This window comes from Colletotrichum acutatum (assembly GCF_030867785.1).
Source record: "Colletotrichum acutatum strain CBS 112980 chromosome Unknown BDZ83scaffold_10, whole genome shotgun sequence".
NCBI classification, from domain to species: domain Eukaryota; kingdom Fungi; phylum Ascomycota; class Sordariomycetes; order Glomerellales; family Glomerellaceae; genus Colletotrichum; species Colletotrichum acutatum.
The window spans coordinates 318,174-341,510 of NW_026849004.1; the positions used below are offsets into that span (position 1 = coordinate 318,174).

The 23,337-nt window shown below is 53.5% G+C and overlaps 5 protein-coding genes across 5 annotated transcripts; all 5 read right to left on the reverse strand.

The window, feature by feature from the left end:
* Positions 1 to 994: 994 nt before the first annotated feature.
* BDZ83DRAFT_604707 (uncharacterized protein) lies at positions 995 to 1,822 on the reverse strand. Its single transcript, XM_060507290.1, has one exon. The coding sequence runs from the start codon at positions 1,547 to 1,549 to the stop codon at positions 1,214 to 1,216; it is 336 nt and encodes a 111-aa protein (XP_060369753.1). The 5' UTR covers positions 1,550 to 1,822; the 3' UTR covers positions 995 to 1,213.
* A 5,493-nt stretch (positions 1,823 to 7,315) lies between these two features.
* BDZ83DRAFT_568083 (uncharacterized protein) lies at positions 7,316 to 9,164 on the reverse strand (the record flags this gene model as incomplete). The annotated part of the gene is made up of 2 exons (XM_060504023.1): positions 7,316 to 8,950; positions 9,027 to 9,164. 2 exons carry the CDS (start codon positions 9,162 to 9,164, stop codon positions 7,316 to 7,318), a joined length of 1,773 nt encoding a protein of 590 aa, XP_060369754.1.
* Positions 9,165 to 9,792: 628 nt separating this feature from the next.
* Positions 9,793 to 10,645, reverse strand: BDZ83DRAFT_604713 (uncharacterized protein). The gene is made up of 2 exons (XM_060507291.1): positions 10,623 to 10,645; positions 9,793 to 10,566 (listed from the first exon to the last, which is right to left on the reverse strand). The coding sequence occupies exon 2, from the start codon at positions 10,546 to 10,548 to the stop codon at positions 10,033 to 10,035; it is 516 nt and encodes a 171-aa protein (XP_060369755.1). The 5' UTR covers positions 10,549 to 10,566; positions 10,623 to 10,645; the 3' UTR covers positions 9,793 to 10,032.
* Positions 10,646 to 13,013: 2,368 nt separating this feature from the next.
* On the reverse strand, positions 13,014 to 14,621 carry BDZ83DRAFT_567915 (aspartyl aminopeptidase; the record flags this gene model as incomplete). Its single annotated transcript, XM_060504008.1, has 2 exons — positions 13,014 to 14,452; positions 14,564 to 14,621. The coding sequence occupies 2 exons, from the start codon at positions 14,619 to 14,621 to the stop codon at positions 13,014 to 13,016; spliced, it is 1,497 nt and encodes a 498-aa protein (XP_060369756.1).
* Positions 14,622 to 18,009: 3,388 nt separating this feature from the next.
* BDZ83DRAFT_15049 (uncharacterized protein) lies at positions 18,010 to 18,820 on the reverse strand. Its single transcript, XM_060501323.1, has 2 exons — positions 18,344 to 18,820; positions 18,010 to 18,265 (listed from the first exon to the last, which is right to left on the reverse strand). The coding sequence occupies exons 1-2, from the start codon at positions 18,736 to 18,738 to the stop codon at positions 18,076 to 18,078; spliced, it is 585 nt and encodes a 194-aa protein (XP_060369757.1). The 5' UTR covers positions 18,739 to 18,820; the 3' UTR covers positions 18,010 to 18,075.
* Between the last annotated feature and the right edge of the window lie 4,517 nt (positions 18,821 to 23,337).

Here is a 23,337-nt window from a genome sequence, read left to right on the forward strand (position 1 = left end):
ACTCTAACCCACTCTGAGTTACGTACTGAATCTGATATACAAGGCCGATTTAGTCAGAACCCCGATGACGAGAAGAAACTCATGGGCGTGGGGGATAGAGAAAGGGCAGGAGGGGGGGGGGGGAGTGGGGGTGGTCCCGAAGGGAACTGGAAGTGAGGCGAGTAAAAAAGGTGTGTGTAGCTAGGTACTCAGCAACATAAGGTAGCTTGACCGTCAGGGGAAAAAAGAAGAAAGGATCCCAGGTAGTTTACTGGATGATTTTCGAGGGAAAAGCCACAAAGACGATCGAGAGGACGAGGATCGTTTGGCAGCCCCGGGTGCCCGGGCGAACAAAAGTCAGCTTATGCCACAAATGCGAGTCATCCCAATCTCCATTTCGTACATGGACATTTCTCTGCCACCTCTCCCACGTCTCCTTGCTTATGATCGACCCGGTAGGTCAGATCCCATCATCCATCCATCCCACATGAACGGCGCGCGAATTGTTAAGACTTGGGAAGGAGGGTGGGTGGGTAAGAGGGCCCACGCCCCGTGGTTACCTACAAACCCGCGCCGCTGTCGTCGTCGTCGTCACCTTTTCCGAGTGCCAACGTCCGTCTTGACAGGACAGCAATGTCTAACGCGCGCGCCTTGGTAAATTGATGGATAGATGGAAAGGTGCTTGAAGGAAGACAGAGATCTCAAAGAAGCAGATTCGTTGGCAGCGTCGTCTCGCCACGTCACGCAACCCCCTTTTTCTTTTTTCTCCCGGGGCAGAGTATCGACACTCTCGCTCCGCGCCAACGCAGAAGCCCCCCCCCCCTTCTTCTCATGAGATTTATCGCGCTAGCCGACAATGTTCCCGTTCATAGGGGCGCATTTGAGAAGAATATTACAAGAGAGAAACTGCTTTTTCTTGGTTCAGCCAAGACCCAGCTTTGGACTTTGGGCTGCTAGGTATGTGTTTCTTGACTTTAACCCCTCACACCCCCCCCCCTCCTCCTCCTCCCCTTTCCCTCCTTTAGTATTTTCTTTTTTTCCCTTTCAAAAGATTGATCGACGCTGGGGCCGTTGAGTGATCTTCTAAACGATACTAATGGAATATATCGATCAAAGCTGTCTGCTTTCCTCCCGTTGGTGCGCTTGAAGAAAAGGGCGAAGAAAAAAAAAGGAAAATAACGGACGGCGCGGACGGTGGACGGGTAGACGAAAAGCAAAAGAGCTTGTTGCCCAATCAGGCAATGAGCTCACCGAGCCCAAGGTACGTACCGAGGCAAGGTGAGCCGACTCTCGGGCTGGCGGTGGTGGTGGTGGTAGTAGCTTGGACACGGTTCGGGGGCTGAACAAACGGACGGAAAGGAAGGGCGTATAGGTACCTATGGAACTCTGGAAGTGTGTAAGCGGAGGAAGGAGGGGGGGTGGTGGGTAGTTGCGAACACGGGAGACGGGAAACGGGAAACGGGGAACGGGCTACGGGGAAGCGGCGAGCGGATGCGGGCGCGGGCAGCGGCACAGCAAAAGGGCAAGGCAAGCACGACTTCTTCTTTGGGGCCGCGTTTCCACTTTCCATTGACGCTGGGGTGCGTGACTGCCTTCCCAGCTTGGGGGGGGTTTTGGCCCCCACTTCCCGTGGGTCACGTCTTACCTTAGGTACGTCCCCGTTCTTGCCGTACTGGGCTTCACGGCAGCCACGTTTAACAATGACACCTGCCTTGCGTCCCCGTCATGTACGTAAGGTCAGTTCAGGTAGATACGGCACTTTGACATCTTAGGTAAGGTAGGCACTCTTACTTTTGGGTGTGTGTGTGTGTGTGTGTGTGTGTGTGTGTGTGTGTGTGTGTGTCGACGATGCTCATGTTTTGCTGATGCCGATGCTGACGCTGACTTGCATCTTTCACACACCTACTTACTTGCATGCGGATACATACACCTCGAATCACGGCACCACGACAACTTGATACATAGACCGGACACCCATCCCCAGCCGCAGAAGCTGCGTATGTGAGTGATGGATGATGCGCGAGATGCATGCTTCTCTCGGGTTCTCGTGCACCTTGCATCCCGCTAACCACAGCGCACGGCATCCGTCTCCCAAGATGGTTTGGTCTGCCGCATCGAGACCCCCTCGATGCACAAGTGTCTCGCTGGATCGGGGAGGTCATGTACGAAGTAGGTATCTCAGCATCTCTCAGGCAGAGGATTCTCAGCTGCAGCTGCATCTTGGTGTCTTGTATTTTCTGGGCAAAAATGCCATCAAAGTAAGGAGTGCCCCCCTCCGTCTTCTCCTCCGAGGGCACAATGGAACCTAAATTGGGTGTCACAGCTTGAGCTGAGAAAAGACAGAGCAAACAAGCAAACAATCTTCCCCGACGACAGGCTGTACAAAGTCTACATCCCCGAGCATCTCCCCTGCATCGTCTTGCGTCCCCGGCGACGTTGACATTTTCATCTATTCCTTTTCTTAAACATGTTTCCCATACCACGCATGTGTTCGTTTCCTGCCAACTCTGCTAGTTACCCACGAGCCCCCTCCCCTCGTCTCTGTCTCTCAGGTCAAACTTTCTTGCGCTTGTCCCCTTCCCATTCCCTTCCATACGGTTCCGCCTTCCATCATCACTTGGACGGCAGTTCTGGAAGCTTTTTTCTGCCCATCATCGAGGCGGTCCTAGCTTTTTGGGCTTGACTTGCTTCCTTGGCTCGTCCAAGTGTTATTATACCGTGCCGTGCTGCACACACGCCTCGTTCGTATCGTACTCCGTACCTTGGTACCTTATCTTGCCCTCGCAACTTGCAAATGGAAGCCAGACGAACGGACGGATTTTAGGCACAAAGCTGAGCCCACCGTCAGCCGCCGACACCACAATCCTGTTCAAGACTGATGATTTGCAATTAATTGAGTTTTGGTGCCTTGGATCTCCCTCCTGCCGACGGTCTGCCTACACTTCTATTCCTGGGTATTTGCTTTTCTTTCCTTTCCTTGGCTAGTTGTCGGACAGACGAAATAGCATTAATCGGCAGTTCGTTCCTTCCCACACATCCAGGGAACGAGGGGCGAAGCGGCCGACAAGCAGCTGGCCACTTTGGCAAGATGCGATTGGGAGAGGTTGTTCACGATGCCGCCTGGGCAAAAATGAGGAATCTGCGAGACCGAGGTGGCCCTGCAGACATCATGACGAAAGCGATGAACGAGACAGAACCCGGGTTGGACCTAGAATACGATGTACCCAGCAATATATAGTACATACCCCCTGAGCGACGGCAGAACATAGCAGCTGCATAAACCGACCCGGCGCGATGCGGGAGTCAACGTTGCAGCCCTCGTCGGGCCGTCAGCGCAAAGTGATTGCGTCAAGTTTTAGCCTACTTCTTGGTGGGGAGGGTCGTGCTGGACCACCGGAAGACCATTACCCTACTAGCCATGATCTTACTCTCTACAGTTGCGAGCCAGCTATCAAGCCACCAGAGGTACAGAGGGAAGAGGAAAAGGGGAGTGAAGGAAGAGAGGGGAGGGTGTGTTGAGGAATTCGAGCTGATGCTTTCCTTGCTGTTTCCCATCTTCATTTTGCTTCTTCTCTCTCTTTCCCCTCTAATCCTCCCACAATTCATTCCCCTTTGCTCGGATGAGAACCACGGACCCGGTCGTCTTAGTAGACTGACTCTTAGGTTTCTCCCAGCTTCTTCCTTTTTTGCTCTCGAGGGGTCCGATGTACCTCTACATCGTCCTGACTGGGGCACGCCCCCCGCCATGTACTGGTTCAAAACTGCCTGTTTCTGGCCCGTCCTTTTTTCTTTTTTTTCTTTTACCCAATTCTTGTACATGATTTTTGCTTTTTGGGACAATGGAGGGGGAGTGTGAAGGCAAGGAGAGGGAAGGGAGAAGAAGGATGATAGGTGGGCACACCTTTGACACCCAACCCGCACCTCCAAAGCTCTCTACCACAGTAAGGTAGGCATACGCAGTACAGTCCTCCTCCTCCTCCTCCTCCTCCTCCTCCTCCTCCTCCAACCCCCGATAAGCTACGGGGCTGCCTTAGCTTACACTTGCATTTTCTCCGAAAATCGCAGCAGTCTCGGCACCCGGGATCCACCACCTGGACGACCTGCAAGGCGACCCAATGCCGGCAAGCCCCGGGACCGCGGGCGGGGGAAAACCTGACAGCCCCTTGACCACTTGAACCAGGTACGATCGGGCAAAACTGGAGAGTCTTTTGCTGGTGACCAGATTTACCCCGCACCCTCCCCGTGTCACGTCATCTAACAACCGGCCGGCGCTGTACCGGCGGCACCTTTGTCCGCAGGCTGGAGGCTGGACGGATGGATGGATGGATGACCTCACATCAACCCCGTCCCCGTCGTAGCCTTTTCCCACTTTCCCCCTCTCGTTCTCGGGAAGGGTTGTCTACACGGTCCACCCTTTTTCCACGGCACCTGCCGAGGTCTCCACTGCTCCCGTCTTGGTCCGCCGGCTGGGATTGTGACCCCGTTCCCTGGGATGCGGTTTGGCCGGGGTGGCCTGACTTGAGGGTTCACTGGAGGCGGCCGATGATCTATGTCCCTCTCTGCCTTTCTCGCCTGCAATAGCTACCTAATTTGTGGTAGTTTGGGCACCGAGAAGGCGACGGTGGACCGTGTGTGTGTGTGTGTGTGTGTGTGTGTGTTTGTGTCGATATCAAGTTCCAACGGCCCGCGTCGGTTTATGGCTGAGATAAGACTGAATTGCTAGCCTTTTTCCCCGTTTACTAGCTGTTGTATGAATGTGAGGGAGTTTACATGACTTACATGAGGACCCGTGGTAACTGCGACGTCTAACGTGCTGGACAGATGACGAGAGACGCCCACGGCTCTTGGGAACTATTCACGCACTGCTGCGGTCTACAACACAAGACTCCTCTCGGTCATGCACATCGAGCAATCGAAAGAAAGGCGGTGATGGTGTCCTAGCAGGCCATGGTGAGTATATTGCTTAAACTAGATAACATGTTTCTCTCGAATCGCTTCGACTCCATGCCAAACCATGCAGGGCGTGGTTTCTATGACAGTAGACTTTGATGCAGTGACTGGAGCATGAGAGCATTCAATTGTATGCAGCAAGGGTATCCGAAAACATACTGCCGACTCACCTAGTTGATCAAAAGTCGAGTATCGCAAGGTCGAGAAGACGACAAGACCACTAATCAGTTTCTCAATACACGCTGCTGTGCTGCATCCCTAACAGCCTCGTACTTTCTTGTACACTTGCGCTATCCCATCACTCGACACGTCTTCGACATTGAATGACGGCTGTTCCTTTCACATATGATACAATTTTGAGGTTTGATTCCCGTTCATTCTGGCATGCATCTAGCGTCTGATTCTAAAGAGGGGCAGATTGGTGTGCTGGGAGCTTACAAATGATCATCAAGGGGGTTGAGTGCCAAAGACGACTGTGAGCTCCCTCCTCTGACACTCTTGACTTTGTCGTGATGCCCCTGTTTATTTTCTGTTTCGGCAAGAGGAAACAGTACAAATAAGCTCTTCATTTCGGCTCTGACTTTCTGTCTTACTAGAACACCTTAGTCTCTAACCCTTTGGTAATGCTCTTTATCAACCTCGCACCTCGTTTTTTCTCTATATCCACATATCAAGTCCAGCATCTATAAGCTGCCAAAGGCCCAATGTACGTCTCTCCTTCATGGTACCCCAGGTGACTGGATAGAACTCAAAGTCTACATCGGGCCGGGTTTTTCAGATGAGTGTATAACAACAGTATCGTGTAAGTCGAATCCATTCCCCCAGACACAGAGCCAGCCGTGGGGATGTTACATTCCCTTGTAGAAAATCTCTGCGGGGAAAACGAGGCACATTTCCTCTGCGACGGTCCCGATATCTTTCCAGTAAGCCACCCCCAAGGGGAAAAGACCTTTTACAAGCTGTTCCCCCCCTTGGAACTCCGTTTGACCCCCCTCCCCCCCAAAAAGTATACAGTCAGGAAAAGGATCATAACCAGGAGATAACGACGATTAGTGTAACCAACATTTAATCCAAGGAAACTGGCAGATTTAATGGCATCCCTGACCCCAGGCTATCGTCATACGAACTGATGAAGGGTCTGAACATCAAGCCATGCCCTAGCTGCAAGACACTCGTCTATCGATACGAGGGGGTCATACGTTTGTTCAGTTGAGACTCTCAGCAGTGACTATTCAATGGCGCTCCACTGTTAAACAGCTAATCGTCTCGCTCGTGGTTTCTTTATAGAGAGCGTTCTCATACATGGACGTCTGTTTATATGTATGTATTGCGGTGTCATGTTACCGTTGGAACATTCCACTCATGTAGACTGCTCCGGTTGATTAGGAAGATGTAGCAACTGTCTTGTTCTCATGGAGGCATAACGGAGGTCACAAGTGACCACAAATCAGAATACCAATGGCTCACCGGGGGCTTTCTCTCATTTATTTTCAACAGAAAAAAAGAAAAAAAAGCTACGGTAAGACTCTTCAGAGCTACGCAACCACACTCAACCATTCACGAAATACCAAAAAAAAAAAGTAATCAAAAAAAGAAAAAAACTCGTCCTCTGTCAGACGCGAAACGAGGCCAGAGGGGGGTTGGGGGGGGGGGGGGATTCAGCTCAAATTCAACCAGCACAATCGTCAATCATACAGAAACCCAGAGGCTCGGTATACACGTGCCCACGAAAACCACATCCTCCAATGAAAAGCAATCTCAAATGCGCCGAAGCCGAATAAGCATCCCACAGATGTGAACCTCGACCCATTGGTAGCAAACGGAATCGGTTGCTCTACGCTTCCCCGTATTATGAGGGAGATGAGGGAGGGGGGGGATCCCTGGTGCTTCGTCCTGCACTCAATGAACATTTTGAGGTGCTGGCGTCTTGGATGGATGGTGATGCTCTCAGGGACGGCCCAATCCACCATGGAAAAAACAGGACGGAGCCGGGAAAATATTGAAGGCATCATCCAACGCACGTCTAGCCATACCATCTCTACCAAAGTATCTTATACAGCCAATGAGACATCGCACAACTTGTACTCGCGCCACTGGTAGTATTTACCGTCTCTAGAGACTCCGGGGGGGGGGGGGGTTGATATGGGACAGAAATTGGTCACATCAGTTCACATCATTCCACATCCCAAAGAACAAGTCACCAACCTCACGCAATGGCCCTCTCATCTTCCAAAAGTCATTCTCCAATAAAATCGTACAAATTCGTGATTAAATCGTACATGCCCTCCCGGACAAGTTCTATCAACGACATTTCCGTAAACACATCTTATAATATATCTCATTGCCTCTCCCTCCCAACCAGAAAAATACGCCCGAGAACGCCACCTTATTGACCTCCTACAGCGCGTCCCACCGCCCCCGCAATCTCCCCAAATAAGATACCCTTGAACACGCTCTCGCCCATATTCTGCGTCCAGTGACCCGCCTTGGAAAGCTTCTCCTTCCAGAGCTTCTTCTGCTGCGGCGCCAGGTCCTCCCAGCTCACCGCGGGACCGTACACCTCTTCGTCGTGCACGGCCGCCTGGAACCTGGGGACGGGGTCTTCTTCGATATGCGTGGGGCTGACGACGTCCTCGCGGATGACGATGGGGTCTCCCTGCAGAGCGTGGACGTCGCCGATGAGGGACGTGAGGAACTCGTTAGGCATGTTCGCGACGGAGCCTCCGCCGGGAAGGATGCGCGGTTGGACTGCACCCATGGTTTCGAGGCCGAGTTGGAAGAGGATAGCGAGTACGAGGACGAGGACCGTCGTCGCTGCGAGCCAAGTCTTGGACCACTTGCGGGGCTGCAGGGCAACAGCGTAGCGCTGAGGGCGAGGCGGACCACCCTTGCGGATGGGGGCGTCCCTGTCGGTGAACTTCTTCAAAAGGATAGAGTGCACGATGACGGTGTTCTTCATCGAGATACTCGCCAGCTTGATGTACTGAGGGCGGGCGGTAGTCTTGGGCGGGACGTAGTGGGAGAGGGCGACGTTTGTGATCTGCAGAGGGTGCACCTCCTTCAACGTCGTAAGCAGATCAAAGTCAACGAGCAAATCAATGCTCGAATGCGCCTTATGCTCGAGCGTGAAGAGTGATATCGACCGATCCTGACCAACCGCGGCGACGAGGAACTGCGCGTTGCCAATCTTGGCACCAGGAGCCGAGGGAGGAGTTAGGTTCCGCGCAGCAATGGTTGTAATTTGGTTCACTGCCTTGGGCAGCTTGACCGTCGCCGCCAAGCGTCCAGGCTCGTCCTCCTTGAGCGGCAGTCGGATCCCCAAAAGGATTGCACCAGCCCGCTTGGGAATGTTGGTGCCCGCCAAGACAAAGTCCTTCGAGAGGTACCGGATTGACCGGAAGTTGGGCCAAGTACCAGAACCGTCCTCCTTGATTTCGTAGGCGTGGTGAGGACCGTCAATCTCAGACTTAACGACATTGATGATGAACAACTCGCGCTCGTCGCAGTACGCGACCTGGTACGAGTCCTCTCCAGTCTGAATGACATCCACGTCCACGGGCTCCTTGGAGACATCCAACTGTCCGAGGATCTTGGGCTTGGTAGCATTCCCAGCTGCAATCTCGAAAATCGCAATCTGCGATTGCTTAGCCAATCCCGTCGCCACGACACCGAGCTGCTTCTCGCCGTACGGCGCAGACAGCCGGAGGACGCGCTGGTACGCATCCTTATCGACCTCGTTATGGGCAAAGATGGAGGTGCGCGACAGTTCAGCCAGGCTCACACTAGGAGCGTTGGCGCCAGCCGAGACGCGCGCCTTGCTCTGCTCGATGCCAAAGGCGCGGAAGTGCTCGTTCTTGCCCTTTTCGACCTCTTCGGGGCTCGAGTTGATGCCGGCGTAGAGGTAGCTCGTTCTGCCCTTCTTGGGCCCGGAGGCGAGGGTCATGACGCTGTCCTCATTGCGGCTGAGGTCGGCCTCGCCGCTGATTTGCAGTTCTTCTTTGGCCGAGGTGTCGATTACCGTCTGCGGCGCAAAAGGTCAGTCGCACGAAAAGGCAGATGAATGTGGGGGGAGGAAGAGCGATTGGGGGTTGACGAACAATCTTGTTGGCGACACCACTACGGTTGGCACCACCTCCTCCGCCGATGAGAAGTCGGTTCGGATCTTGAGGGTCGAATTCGCAGGCGTAGGGGAGGTAGTCGAGGGTGAGCTTCGCGGTCTCGAAGGGGGAAGCCATGGCTGGCGGATCTGATGGTGGTCTTGGTGGGGAGACGTTCCCTGCAAATTGACTGGAGAATGGAATCCGAGGTTCAGGGGAAGAGGATTCGATTTTGCTGAGTACACGTATCAATCGTCAAAGAACCATGGCCGACTGAGATTTAGGTGCGCAACGTCTGCTGGAGGAGGAGAAGCCGTGATGTTGGAGAACGATGACGCTGGAACGAATGCGGAAAAAAAAGAGTTGGCCAGATGGCCTTGCCGAGTTAGTTTAGGGGGGCAACGTCAGTTTGCCTCAGCTCTGGTTCTGCTATGGAACCTCCCCACGTGTGTTTTAGTGCAAGTAAGCTCAGCTAGAGCACGGGGCAGGCAACCTAAAGCTGTCACCTCACAGCTCCCCGTCAGCTGGGGGAAGCACGGGGAGGTTCGTTGGCGGATCCAGAGACCCCTGCGCTTCTTCCTAATTGGCCGTGTTGATCATTTCTACCCATATTTTCTCCAGAACCAGCTCCTTGGAGCCGCCAAGATGGACAACTTCATTTCATCGACCACTTTGTCCTAGTCATGTTTTTTTGGCCTTCTCTTGTTGTCGAAGCTTTCAATATTGCTTTACATTGAGTACGTCTTGATCAAGCTGAACTAAACAACAACCATCGTATTCTTGTGTTGCTATGACCGCTATAAAGTCGGTGATTCTATCTATAGGTCTATGAATGGAAGCATTCGCTGGTAGCTTCTCTCTAAATCACTTGATACGCTGAGCAAGATATGCCTTTCTCGTCTCCAAATGAAAGCGCAAATGATCCTTGCTGGCATAACGTGCTGGCGACACCATTCTGTCCCCTCCAAAAAACCAACGCCCATCCTGTCGAGATTTCAAGCCTCTCTCAAAGGTCATCTCGATTGCGCTGAATCGCAAACCAGGCGTCCTGGGCCACATGGAGCTGGTATAGCGTGTTGGGGACAAGGCCAAAGCTTTCATCGCGCTTTATGTTGGACAACTTGTTCGATTCCAGAGGGCGAATGGTCTTGCCACCGGGTGAGATTGACTGCTGATCTGGACGGTTCTGTGGCTGCTGCGACTGTTGCCTCTGTTCAGCCTGGGAAGCCTGCTGCTGATCCAAGATTGTCTGAGCACGGTTCATGAGGTGCTCGTAATGGCGAATCCGATGCTCCCAGTGTCTTGATCGACCTCTGGCGTCCTGGCGATTGTCGTGGCGATTCTGCCTTATGCTTCTGATTATCTCATTGCAGTCGTGGCAGATCTGATCCTTGAGAGTGGTGTGCTCGGATGGTTCGCGCTTCATGCAGCCAGATCTTGTGGATCCACAGCTCTTGCTGCAGTCATAGGTGACGCACTCAACGTGCTGGCACGCATAGGTGTAAAAGACCTTTTGGCACATCTTGATTGCGATGACTGGCTCACATGACTTGTTAGTGATTTCTACAAAGCACAAGGGCGAGTGAGTGGTTATACCTGATCTTCTTCAATGGTGATCTTGGTTGTATGGTGGTATATGCTTGGAGATGACGTATAGGCAATCGTCTTTGTCCAGGTCAAAGGTCGAATGTCCAACTTTGATAGGTAGTAATGGGTCGTGTCGTGAATTTTATCAGATTAGTTTCTGATTAGCCAAGAAGGACCGTTGAAAGGGTCGTCGACTGTAGGAGTAAAGGTGCCGAATTAAGAGGAGCAGGTGACCATCTTCAAGACGATGAAGGAGGTTTGGAAAGCGTCGTGGCTGTCCTTTGACTTGAGCTGAGTGTACAAGAGAGGTTGTAGGCCAAGAAAGGTGCCGGGATTTCTTCCGTTTCTTGTTCTGGTCGATGAAAGGCAAGATCGAGATTTCCTTGCGGAAGCTGCCGTTCCAGTGTCTGTTGGAATGTGGTTTATTCAGGCTCTCGTGAGCGAGGTGATATTGGGGTAAGCCGGGCCTGGGTATCAAGAGTCTGTCAGCAAAGTCTTGGGGAGGAGAGATCTTCTTGACGACTGTGACTGCAGTGCTTAGCAAGACTGGTGCGCGAGGAGCTGGGAGTCTTTGTCGAGAAGAATGGATGCTGTGTCAACGAAATGTGGGTGAAGGTGAAGGGAAATGGGATTGAATCTGGAGGGTGCTTGAAACATGGAAGGTGAAAGTGAAAATGGAACCTCGGGGAGAGAACGGGGAAAGTGCGAGTACAGAGCAGAAACTCACCAGATTGAAGGATCGCTCAAGCTTGACTTGTCCTTCTAGACCTATCAAAGTCAGCTATGAACTGGTCGATCTCATGAAGAAGTTCAGTATTCTGAGGGGCAGTCCTGCCAGGATGTCAAATTTTGTAGAAGGGTGTTGTCGAAGGGCAGGCGTTACAGAAGTCTGCAAAATAGGGGCGGGTTTAAAACTCACCGAAAAGAATAGTGTCAGTTGAAGGAATCGATTCAGACGCTTTCCCCTGAGAAGATGTCTGATTTGTCGCCGGAAGATCTGAGATAAGAGTGAGGTCAGCGCCTTGAAAGTAAACTCGCAGTCCGGAATGACTTGGCGATGGTCTAGGTAGGTGAAGGGTATGGGATGTAATACCAGGCAGCGGAATGAATTGGCGTGGTTGGTGAGAAGATTGGAGAAAGAGGATTGAAGGCAGAGGAAGATATTTGTAGTCCTCTGTCAGGTGTATGGGATATCGTACCAGGCAGTGGAAGGAAGTAGTGGTGATGGTGAGAGTGAAGAAAAAAAGAGATTGGGAGGTGGAGGAAGAGGAAGGTATTTGTAGTCCTCTGTGGGGTATGAGGTATGTTTGATTGAGTTAAGAGCAAGGGAAGGCTCGATCAAATGATGGGCTGTGTGAAGAAGGGCGCTGAGAGGAAGGTGAGGATGTACAAAAAGAAGAAGGCTTCGCGACCCTAGCTTTGGATGGGGAAGAGAAATCACCAACCAAGAATCAAAAAATGAGGCAAGATTCGAGATTGAAAATTCTGGCGTCGAGGGGGTCTGGGGTGGTTGGACGAGGGCAAAGATGAACCGGCAAGGCAGGGGAAATCTCCTGAGGCGTGAAGGCAATCTCCCAGTATGGTCGCCAGGGACGAATAGGGAAAATATGCCTCGATCTCGAGTCTCGGAGTGCAGAGACGAAAGCGAAGATGAATGAGGGGCTGAAAAGAGAAATGGAAATGAAAAACCAACGCACCTTGAGAAACCAAATATATCGCGAGGGGCTTCAACTTCGCCGCAGTTGGAATCTCGAATCACGAGCACGCTTCCAAATCCGTTTCAAAAAAGACGATGTTCTGGTGTTCGGGAACTTAAAGCAGAAGCTCAAGTCGATGGCTCGGGTTCGGTACTAGTCGGAGTTTTGAGGGAGCATATGTTGAGCATATGCTGTGGTAGAACCGAAGTTGGGGTTGAAGTCGGTCGCGTTTTCAAAAGGAGGACGCTTGAAAGATCTCGAAGGTAGTCAACGAGAAAAATATATAGAGGCTGCCCGTCAAACCCCAAGATTCGAATCGTCAGGGCTCCAACAGAGATCCCATCTGTAGATAAGATGGAAGCAGGAAGGAACGGCCAGCCATCCAGCCAGCTACCTCTTTCCTCCTTTCATCTTAACCACACATGCCAAAAGCAATAACGCCAAACTCAACCAAATCTCTCATCCCTCACTCATCACATATCACTTCCACGTCTCTCAAAAACGGACACAGTCTCTAACACCGGTGAGACGAGGTCGTCTTTACTCAATTAACATTTGTATTTCCTTCCAATCACCCAAACAACTCCAAGGCAATTCGCTACTACAACTACAAACCGACTACAACTACACCCACAACCATCTCGTCAAAGCCAAGTCAATGACCGAAAAAGACCTCAGTTGCCATCTCCCAAACGGGGGCTACTTAATCAACGAGAATCTTCTCCTCCAACTCCCCAAACCGCTCATAAAAGCTCTCAAACAGCTTAATAGCGTGCTCCACGTCCGCGCTACCGCCCGTCTCGCGAATAGAGTGCATACTCAACTGCGGGTTACCGAGATCCAGCGTCCTCACGCCGAGCTTGGCGCTGAGCATGGGACCGATGGTGCTTCCGCAAGGCGAGTCGTTGCGCACGACAAACAGCTGCAAGGGAACGCCCGCAAGGCGCGCGCACTCCTGTAGCAGCACGATGCCGGGCGAGTTGGTCGCGTAGCGCTGGTTGGCATTGACCTTGATCACCGTGCCGCCGTTCATGGCCGGTTGGTGCGAGGACTCGTACTTGCCCGCGTAGTTGGGGTGCACCGAGTGCGCCATGTCGGCCGACACGAGGAAGGACCGCGAGAGCGTCTGCTCGTAGGCCGTCGACTCGTAGTCTCCGCCGTCGTGGGAGGACACGGCCACGTACGATCCGTCCGAGGCCGTGTCGCGGCTGCCCGGGAGGGAGGCGAGGCGGCGCAGGACCGCGGGGAGGAGGTTCGAGTTGGCGCCGTGAGCCGAGGTGGAGCCGATTTCTTCGTGGTCGAAGCAGGTCACGAGGCGGATCGTGGAGTCGTTTTCGAGCACGTCGGCGGCGCGGACCGAGGCGATGAGGCCCTCGATGGAGCAGTACGTCATGTTGAGGTTGTCGAGGCGGGCCGAGAAGATGAACTCATCGTTGAGGCCGCCGAGGCAGGACTTTTGCACGTCGTAGAGGACGAGCTCAAAGTCGATGACGGCCTCGGGCTCGACCTCGGCGTGGGAGGCAATGACGTCGAGAATGTGAGGGTGATGACGCTCCGTCATGGCCTTGAGCGGCTTGAAATCCTCCTCGGCCTCGTCGCCCTGAGCAGTAGCAGGAATCTCGGCCTCGCCGCTACCCCTGTTTAGCTCCGCCGTGGCCAGTCCGGCAATGGGAAACAGCTCGTTTTCCTTATTCGGGTCAAAGGTAGAGCTCCGGTCGAGGTGGATGGCGAGCGTCGGGATGCGCAGCAGCGGCTTGTCGACCTTGATCAGCTTCTGGACAAAGTTGCCCTCAGCGTCCTTGACGAGGACGCGTCCGGCGATGCTGAGGTCGCGGTCGAACCAGCTGTGCCAGATGCCGCCGCCGTAGGTCTCGACGCCGACCTGCATGAAGCCGACGTTGCTCTTCTTGGAGACGGGCTTGATGCGCAGGGTCGGGGAGTCGGTGTGGGCGCCAATCATGGCGACGGGGTTGCCCGGCTTCCACTTCTTGCCGATGGCGAAGGCGACGATGGACGAGCCATTGCGGGTGAGGTAGTATTTCCCTCCCGGTCGCAGCGCCGAGTTCCACGAGTCGCGCTCCTTGATCTTTGTGAAGCCAGCCTTTTCGAGGCGGATGGCGGCGGTCGCACAGGCGTGGTAGGCTGCGGGCGAGGGGCACAGTTAGCTGGTGCTGGTGCTGGTGCTGGTGCTGGGGTAAGGTAGAAAACAAAGAAATCGTCCACGACGCAAACAATGCGTCAATGGGTGCTTACGAGTAGGAGATGCGTTGACAAAGTCGACAAAGTCGAGAGCGGCAGCGTGAGGGGCCATTATACTGGTAGATGTCGAGAATCGAGCTCGGGTCTGGAGGGGTCGTCGAAGGACGGTGACGGTGACGGCTGCGATGGCGGGGTTCTTGATTGATCTGGCAGATGCTCGGCACAAGAAGGTCGTGGCCGATAGCATTTAGGGGTGCTAGATTAGAAAAGGTAGCAAGTTCTCCAATTGCAACACGATAATGTCACAGACGTTGCTTCTCTCTCTCTCTCAGTCTCTGTCTCGCGGAATCGTTCAGTCGTTGGTAAAGGTCACGAGGGGAGGGGACTATCAGGTCGCATGTCGTCAAAAGGTAACCCGATGTTGATCCGGCGCCGAAAGCTGGGATTATTCTGCTTCACCAGCACCTGCCGAAAAGGAATGGGGGACCCAGCCCAGGTGCGTTAGGTAGCTGGGTAGGTATGTAGAGTGGAGTGGAGCGTGTGCACCACCGGCTTTCGAGCGTTAGGCCTAGTTGATGGGAGATCGGTGGGTGGTGGTGGTGGTGGTAGCCCCCAAAGACTTTGCTTGGAATGATCCGTCGCAGACCGGCAACAGAAAAAGTACGTACTGACGCTCTCCAACACGCTTCGGGCACTATGGACATCTTGTATCTGTACATATCTCACCTCACCCTACTACCCGTCCATCCCGTGAGTCTGTACTCTGTAGTGTATGTACAGAGTAAGGCAAGGTGAGTCTACCTAATGTACTGGCGCGGCCGGGCTAAGGCAGAGAAGCAAGGCAAAGCCAAAGGGTCAGTCGGGTCAGGTCAGCAACTTCTCACCTCCTTTGGTGATTGCATACGCCACCAGAAGGAAAATTCTCCCGTTGATGTAAGTTGGTGTGGGTTGGATCAAAAACGATGCGTCGTAGATGGAGAGAGCATATGGCTTCGGTGGTGGTATTTGTGTGCGACTTGACGCGTGCCCTCTCCTCCTCTTTCTCACTCGTGTCCTCGTCTTCTCTCTTTTCCTCTTACACACGTATCCGTACGCACGCACGCACACACACAAGCATAATTTCTGAGCATAAACACTTGCCATCGCAACATCCGCAAAGTGTCACCAACCTCGGCTCGGCTGGAACAGACTGCACTTTCCCGCCTACCGTTGACAAGAAATCCCTTATGTGCCGCTGCCCACAATGGGGGATCCCGTCTGTCTCCTCTTCACTAGTAAACATAGGCTATCCGTACAGCAAGGCCAAGGTCTATTACCCCTGGCCTGGCGGCGAACAACAGAGGGGGAAAGTGGGAGAACTGCTGCAGAAGACTTTGCCCACGCTACTCCGTACACAGTAACAAGAAGCAGAAAGAAGAAAGAGAAGGGCGGGAGGGGAGAAAGAAAAAGAAGCACCCAAGTCCAGGGTCAAGGGGAAAAAAGAAGAAGGACAAGGCAAGGCAAGGCAAGGCACCCGAACCCGCGCAAAGTGGCGGCAAAGTCGATGGCTGTAAAACCCATGCACCATGCCGATACCTGGCGTTGCAGCACGACAGATACGGAATTGGACCCCCCTCCCTCCTTACCCCCCGGCTCTGCCGATCCCAGGGATTTCCTTGAACACAAGCCACAGCCAGCCAGACTGCCAGACCGACTGACTGTCCCAGCAGCGCCTTGCAGGACCGTGGACGGGATGATGGGACACCAACAGTTGACATCCATCAAACAAGCCATTATGCTTCCCGTCCATCTCTCACACGCTCTCCCCATCTGTCTCAGTGCCTCCTGGTGGTGGTGGTGCTGTTTCTCCAAACAAGAAGCAACGACTCGATAAAGCCACACAGCCATTCAAGAAGAAGCACAGCCAGCCAGCCAGCAACGACAGGAGGACAGAGAGGGCTGCCACTGCCAGGCAAACACCAGATGGCTTATAGCTCATGGTGAAACTGTCACCGGTCCTCTCTCCACTTCCTCCCATTTTCCCAACGCTGCCACACAGCACTCACCAGCAAAAAGACTTGGGCCACTCTGAGCTCCGTACCGGTCGGGAGAGCCAAGCTCATTGGCGTGGTCCCCTTTTGGGATGCCCTGCAGGCGCTTGTCTGTGCTCGTCCCCACCTCTCCATTCCCAAGCCAGGCATACTAGGTCCATATGAGAGCTGCTGCTCTGGTATCCGTATGGATACATATTGCAGTATGTGTCGTAGAGTGCGGGCTCCCAGGGTTTGTTCAATCTTCATCTCGCCAAAATAAGGACAAAGGTCTCCAGCCTCTTTGGCTGCCAACGAGAGTACAAGGCAGCTTCTTGGCCCCCTGAGCCTTCGCTGCCTGCCAGGCAGTTTTGTTGGTATGGCGAACTTGGTGTCAGTACCCTCTTCATGTAGGGTTGTGCGGACGCCTTCGATCGCCGTCCAAGGCCCAGACAACAATGAATAGGTCGCGTAGCCGTACCGGTAGTCTATCCGTAGTAAATCGCAGCCACGAGACCTGCAGTCGGCTGGTCTGTCAGTCTGTTCTTACCAGAGTCCATAGGTCCGAAAGTCCTGCAGCAACGTCGACGGTCGACCACCACCACACTCTGCTGCCCGCAGCCCGCCCCAGACCCCTGTCAAGGTCAAAACTAACGAGCAGGGGTACTCCATGACCAACGCGGACCCGGGTTTGACAAGCTGCCCTTTCTTTTGCACGGAGCAGATGCCAGGTCCCTTCGGATCAGGCAGAGTATCGAGCAGGTGGGCAGTCAGCGAACGATGTGTGGCCATCAGACAACTCTGTCCAGAGACTGGGCGGCTCTCTGAGTAGGTCCTGTGTATGGGGTCTGGAAATGCCCATTATGTTTCTCAAAGTGCCATCCTTTGTCAGAAAAGCGGCCGTCAGCCAGCCATGCATTGTGCTTTCCACGTTCGATGCGGGTTGATCAAAAACACCCGGCCAAAGTACCGATACTCCGTGGTTATCGCACGTCGGCACGCATGCCGATGTCGCGAATTCGGTGCAGAAGAGAGAGCCGCACTCAAGGCCTCTATTCGTCCCGCGGTAGTGTTTACCGCCTACCTGTATTCTTCACGCCTTCTGGAAGAGCATCGGAATCTGCAAAAAAATGAGGCAGTCAGTTCCTTCGCCTGACCGAGTACCTGATCAGTCGCGGGGGCATGAGAGACGCCTACATCGTAGCATCGCCCAATACAGGACGAGCTGACCTGACATCCGACCTTCACACTCAGTCTCTTCCAGTATACATATTCGATTATCAGCTGGCAACCGTTTGCAGTTTGCTGTCAAGTGGTTCTTTTCGCCACGGGCTGGACTGCGACCCGAAAGAGCCAAAGAACGGCTTCCTCCAAGGCCCGGTGGTAATCTCAACCCACCGTCTTTGCTGGGCAGAAAAAAAGTGACTGGCGACTGAGAGGGAGAAGAGAGACGGGCCCAAATGAGACGAAGAGACACACCTCGCCCAGTAGGTGCCGCCTACCGAGTTTGAAAGCCAATCATTGTCGGTTCTTTGGGTCGGTCCCTTTGACCAGGGGTTAGCCTTGTCGCGCTGTGGACACTCGTCCCAGCGACACGCATACGCTTCCGTCACCTTCCAGTGAGATACTCAGGGGCATGAATGCTCTCTTCCTCGATGTCCCCTGCGCAGCACACGAGTGAAAAGCTCCATCTTGATCGAGGAAAAACTGGCAGGCGTCTCTTGCAGTTCTTCTAGCGGTGCTTCGCCTGTGGCATATTTGACACACGCAAGCGTCAGCTTCTTGTCGCGATACTTAATGGAGGCTCATGGCATGGGATACCCACATACAATGAGATGGGGGAGCTGGCTCCGGGACTCGAGCATGGGCCCGACCCACCACAAGGGGCGGGGGGTCTGGCCCCCTGGCCCTTCCCGGGTTGTCGATTTGAGTGTGACGATCACACATCTTCGACTGTATCAAAAGAGCTGCCGTCTGTTGGACACTGTTTCCTTTGTCTATGGCCTCCAGCAGTTGCAACCTGCGAACTGTCGCCATGTAAGCACGCAAGTAGGGACTCGTGGCTCTTTCGACCGCTGTCAAATGTAGTGCGCGATGCGTATGCTTGGCTGGATGAGGTGATGCGATGGCAAATAGCCACAAACGTTCCCGATGTCCATCGATCTTAGCCGGGGGTGTGTGTGTGTCGTCAGATACGGGTGGTGTCTTTGGTGACGCCATTCCCTTGCCAATCGAGCCTCTCTGCCCGGTATGACAAAGTCCAAACTCACACCATCATGTCCTCCGATGGAGACCAGCAGCCCTCTCGTGTTGGCCACAAAGGTCGATCGATGTTGACTGGTTGCTTGTTTTTTGTTTCTTTCTTGTTAATAGTGTTCTTGATCGTCATATCAACAGGTTTCTGTGCGTAGCTAGCTCCCGCACTGGCAGTTCGAAACTTTGGAGGGGACCCGCAGATCGTCCAAGGCAAGTGGGCTGTTGGCATCCCAAATCCTGCCTAGGCATACTGGGACGCTTCACATTGCCCTCAAGGTCCCGAGTTAGAGCATCGTTTCGGCCTTGAAGAGAGAAAAGATCGGTGGCGGCGACAGAGGCAACACATTGCGCTCGAATTCGTTGGCTGCATGACCCTCGACCGTGCCGTTCAAGCGGGAACGAAAGCGCAAACTCTAAGCCCATACCAAGTCTCTGCTTTCGTCCTTTCTAACGTGTATCTCATGCCAAAGGCCCTGCCGCTAGAGGGAACACACATGCAAATGTAGAGGAGAGCACGGTGGCAATCCCACGACCCCGAGCGCACAACAGTAACGGTGCCATCTAGATCACCAAGACCAGAAGGGGTAACAAGTTATTCTGGGATAGAAAGCGGAGGTAATTGAGTGAGTCGCTCTACGCCAGGGATTCCCGCGTGGAAGCACAACAGCGGGCAGAAGGTTGGTAGGCACGTAGGTGGGTTGCTTTACAACCGTGCTGCGTTGACCTTGTTCGAACTCGTTTCGTCTGCTTTTCCCTAGATGACCTTCGATAGATGGAGGGAGAGATATCGTCTCACAGCCTAACGTTCGTCGCAAGGCAGGTGTCGTAGCTAACTCTCCATGCTGCATACTCTGCCCTGGAGTGATTGGCAACATCAAGCCCGGCGGCGATCCCTGCGCAGCGTCCTGAATAGAGCACAGCGGCCTCGACAACGCGCCTTTCCCTCTCTCTCTTGACAACCAGGCGTGCCAGGATATTTCGAGCTGATGCGGCGTTGTGTATTTGGCTGCTAACCTCGCTGCTTTCGCTGTGCGGTGTTTTTGTATTCCTTCGTGTTCTTTGGAGGCTCTCACAGCAGTGCTGCTTCGTTTCTACATGTTCGTGACCCTGTCTGCCTGTCAGCCACTTTGGCTGGGGAAGCGGGGTGGGTGGCCCAAGGCGCAAGGCTTGGGACCAGAAACAGACGGTTGACCGCGCACACGTTCCCTTGCCGACTTGATTGTTGTTCCTCATGGACCTGAAAGACCTCTTCACCTGAGAGGAGTGTATCTTCCGCCCAAGTTGCAGAGGAAGTGGTTGATGCGACAGGATTCAACCCATAGTGTCGATAGTATTCTGTACTGCCGCTCGGAACCCTGGCGGTGATCGTTGCAGACACGGGCCAATAATAGGAAGCAACGATTCAACGTCTGCACGAACGTCGACAGCAAAAGTTCAGAACAACGGTCAATTCTCCGAGCTGAACTGGGCAAGAAATAACTCTCGTATCCTCCCCGGACTGTGCCAGCTGAGGATGAGATTCGCTCGACGACTGCCATTATCGAAGCGTAGCATACGAAAGGGGAAAAAAAGAAACAGATTCAGCGCAGCTTTGGTACGCACACCAGCTGCCTCGAACCATTGGAGCTGTCTACCGGATCAAGGATCTGGCTGATGGTGTTGCCGACCCCTGCTGGGCTGAGAAGACCCCGAAGATGCATCGCCAATGGACGGGTGATGTGCTAGTGAGGCGATCGACTTGACCGAGACTGTATGTCAGCCACGCGCACGCCAGTACAAAGTAGCCTGCGCCTCTTCCATCTGGCGGCCCCCCCGGGAGTGTCGCTAGTTCGAGCACCCACGCCATCAGATAGTAGTGCGAGCGGCCACTTGGTGAAGGCGTTGGACAGCTGGCGGCATGGGGACACAGGAGGACAATCTGCCTTTCTGCCAAAACTCTTGGTCATGCGTATATTGAATAGCATGCGCTATGGCGATGGCTTATGATTATATGATGACAGGGCGGTAGCCTCTCAGAGCTGCCGGGGGGGGGGGGTTCTAGTGGCCATCGAAGAAGCGGTAAGTAGGAAGACTCTCTTCAGGCTCATTAAATCGAGTAGCAGTAAGGGCGAGGCGAGAAGTCGGTGCGAAAACAGACATGTTGAACAAAGATTGGCCCGACGGATCCAGGTCAAGCCCCCCCCCCCCCGTCTGTTGTCTGCTGGGCCGTCCACACTTGAAACGGATGTGCTATTTTGGCGGCCAAGGTACGCGGCTGGCAGTGGGGCACCTGGCACAATCTGATGAAGCCTTCTCTGGATGTGTCTGTGTCTGCGTCCGCATCTGTGTCCCTACACGGTGCCTGAAGGTTGTCTGTCTGTCTATCCTTCTCGGTTCTCGCAGCATCTGTCAATCGGTGCTGTGCGTTTTGGGCGTGCAGCGCCGCCAGCTGGTACAAGGTGCGGCACGTCTGCGACATGTCTAGGCCGGGTGCTGCTGCAGAGACATTGGAAAAAAAAAGCAGTGTGGCATGGCCCAGGTGGGAGGGACGGGGATGGTCTGGAGTCGAGGGGCCGCAAAAGGAGCCAAGCGCAGCGGGAGACGCTTTGCTTTTCTGACATGGCCGGACGATTGTTTGGCAGAAGAAGAAGCCCCTTCCAAAAGCTGGTCCGTTAACAGTCATTCACTTTCCCGCCTTGCAGCCGTGATGCTGACAACTCGTTTTCCGCGGTGGATAAGATGAGCTGCGCGGTCGAAGCTTGGTTCGATAGAGTCTTTTGATACTGTGCGTTGGTGAGGATAGGAGCCGCTTGGCGATCTTGACAGCAAGAGTGTTTTGGTTGTTAGCCAGACCATCATTTCAGCCAACGGGCTCGCCCTCCATCTATGCAATCGAAAGCGGGAAGCCGTGATTGCGAGTAGGGTGACGAGTTGAAATCTATTTCTTAGTCAGGGACGAGAGGTCATAGGCCAGATTCGGATCCGGAAGAAAGAAGGAAAGCTGGTGGGTGATGGTGGTGGTGGTGGTTGAGTCGAGAACTGAGCTACACCCATACTTGTAGTATGTGCAGCTCGACGCGGCTGGAACGAGACGAGTCTGGGGACGTAACCTTATTGCGCGCGGTCCAGCCAGTCACAGTCTTTTCCTACTCAACGGTCTGACAACCAAAAGCTCTAATGGAGAGAAGGATGATGCTTTTTTTGGTCTTGGTCAAAACGGCCGGGAAACCATAGAACATGCCTAGGTAGATATGCCGCTTGTTTGGTCCTCATGATGATGTTGGTTTGATGGGAAAGAGCCAAGGTTGAAGATATCTGCCCGAGCCTGGTATCGCGACTGGCATCTTGGCGGTAGCGTAGTTCACGCCCACCAGGAAACGAGCGATCCAAAATAGCAGAAAGATGAAAAAAGAAGGCGAGAGCAAAGAAGCAGAAGCACCGCCCCTCAAACACACAAAAGAGAGACAACCTCAGCCGTTGGTCGCGTGAGAGAAAGTAGAAGCGTGCTCTGTGTAACCATGCCTTATCGCCGTTGCTCGCTCGCCCGTTGCTGCCCACATATGGCAGCCCAGACTGATGTAATCAGGATTGGAAGGCGGCGAGGAGAGAGCAAAGCAGGCAGGCACAGGCACGAATTCGACGAAAGGGTAGTTGGGTTGGGCGGACACACCTTCACGCTTCTTCTCTCAGCAGTCATTCAGAAGCAACGGGACGCCAAGTATCAGTCACCGGCAAGGTTAGGCAAGTACCGAATGGGATCAAAACACATCGTGATTGGGCCTGACCGAGAGTCTACACACACAAGAGAGAGAGAAGTGACGGGAGAGTGAGGGGGGGGGGGGGGCGTGATCTGAGGCACCCAGGTATCTAGGTACCTCGACGATAAGAGGGGGAGGGTGTGGGTAACGAATGAATTGGAAGGGAAAGAGGGAGTGGAGGGAGGGGACTTTTCCTGGGCCTTTCCTGCCGCTGGTCTGGGTTGGGATTTTTTTCTTAGCTGGAGATCCTCTGCAACGACCAGCTGCCATTCCCGTCTGTGAGGCAGGCGCCTCGCCTCACAGCAAGGCCAGGCAAGGTACCTTGGACACCAAAAGGTACATACGAATCCTCTTAGGGCCGATGATGCGCAGATGGGTAATCGCAACTACAATTTACTGTGTAGGCACCGTACTCACTAATTCTCATCATCGTGTCCTGATTTTGCAACGGTTGGAGGATATACCCAATCCACAGAGTAATCAATTAAACAAGAAGCTGTCTATATATCTCGTCCAAAGTATCTGGAAATGATTCTTGGCAAAAATGAAATTGACAATGCCCACGGACAAAGTCTCTCTCTTTTATTCTCCCTCACAATTAAGGTAGCCTCACCATGATTTTTTTCCACAACGGGGCCACAAGTCAACCTTAGAAAGCAGGTAGATTAGAACTGGCAGAAAAGAAAAAGACAAAGGAGCGAAATAATCGCAGATCTCTCGTCCGTTTGATGTCTCGACTCTCCAAAGTCCAGGGCCCCAACTGCCAACCAACACCTTGTTTCTTTTTAGGTTGGAGCCGGTTTGGAAGAACCTAATTAATTCCACC

Bases quoted from the DNA above. Each gene is read 5' to 3' on its own strand.
- BDZ83DRAFT_604707 (XM_060507290.1), bottom strand. From the start codon at position 1,549: ATGGAAAGTGGAAACGCGGCCCCAAAGAAGAAGTCGTGCTTGCCTTGC.
- BDZ83DRAFT_604713 (XM_060507291.1), bottom strand. From the start codon at position 10,548: ATGTGCCAAAAGGTCTTTTACACCTATGCGTGCCAGCACGTTGAGTGC.
- BDZ83DRAFT_15049 (XM_060501323.1), bottom strand. From the start codon at position 18,738: ATGGCGTCACCAAAGACACCACCCGTATCTGACGACACACACACACCC. The intron at 18,266-18,343 runs GTGGGTATCCCA...AATATGCCACAG, and splicing joins GCTCCCCCATCTCATTGTAT to GCGAAGCACCGCTAGAAGAA.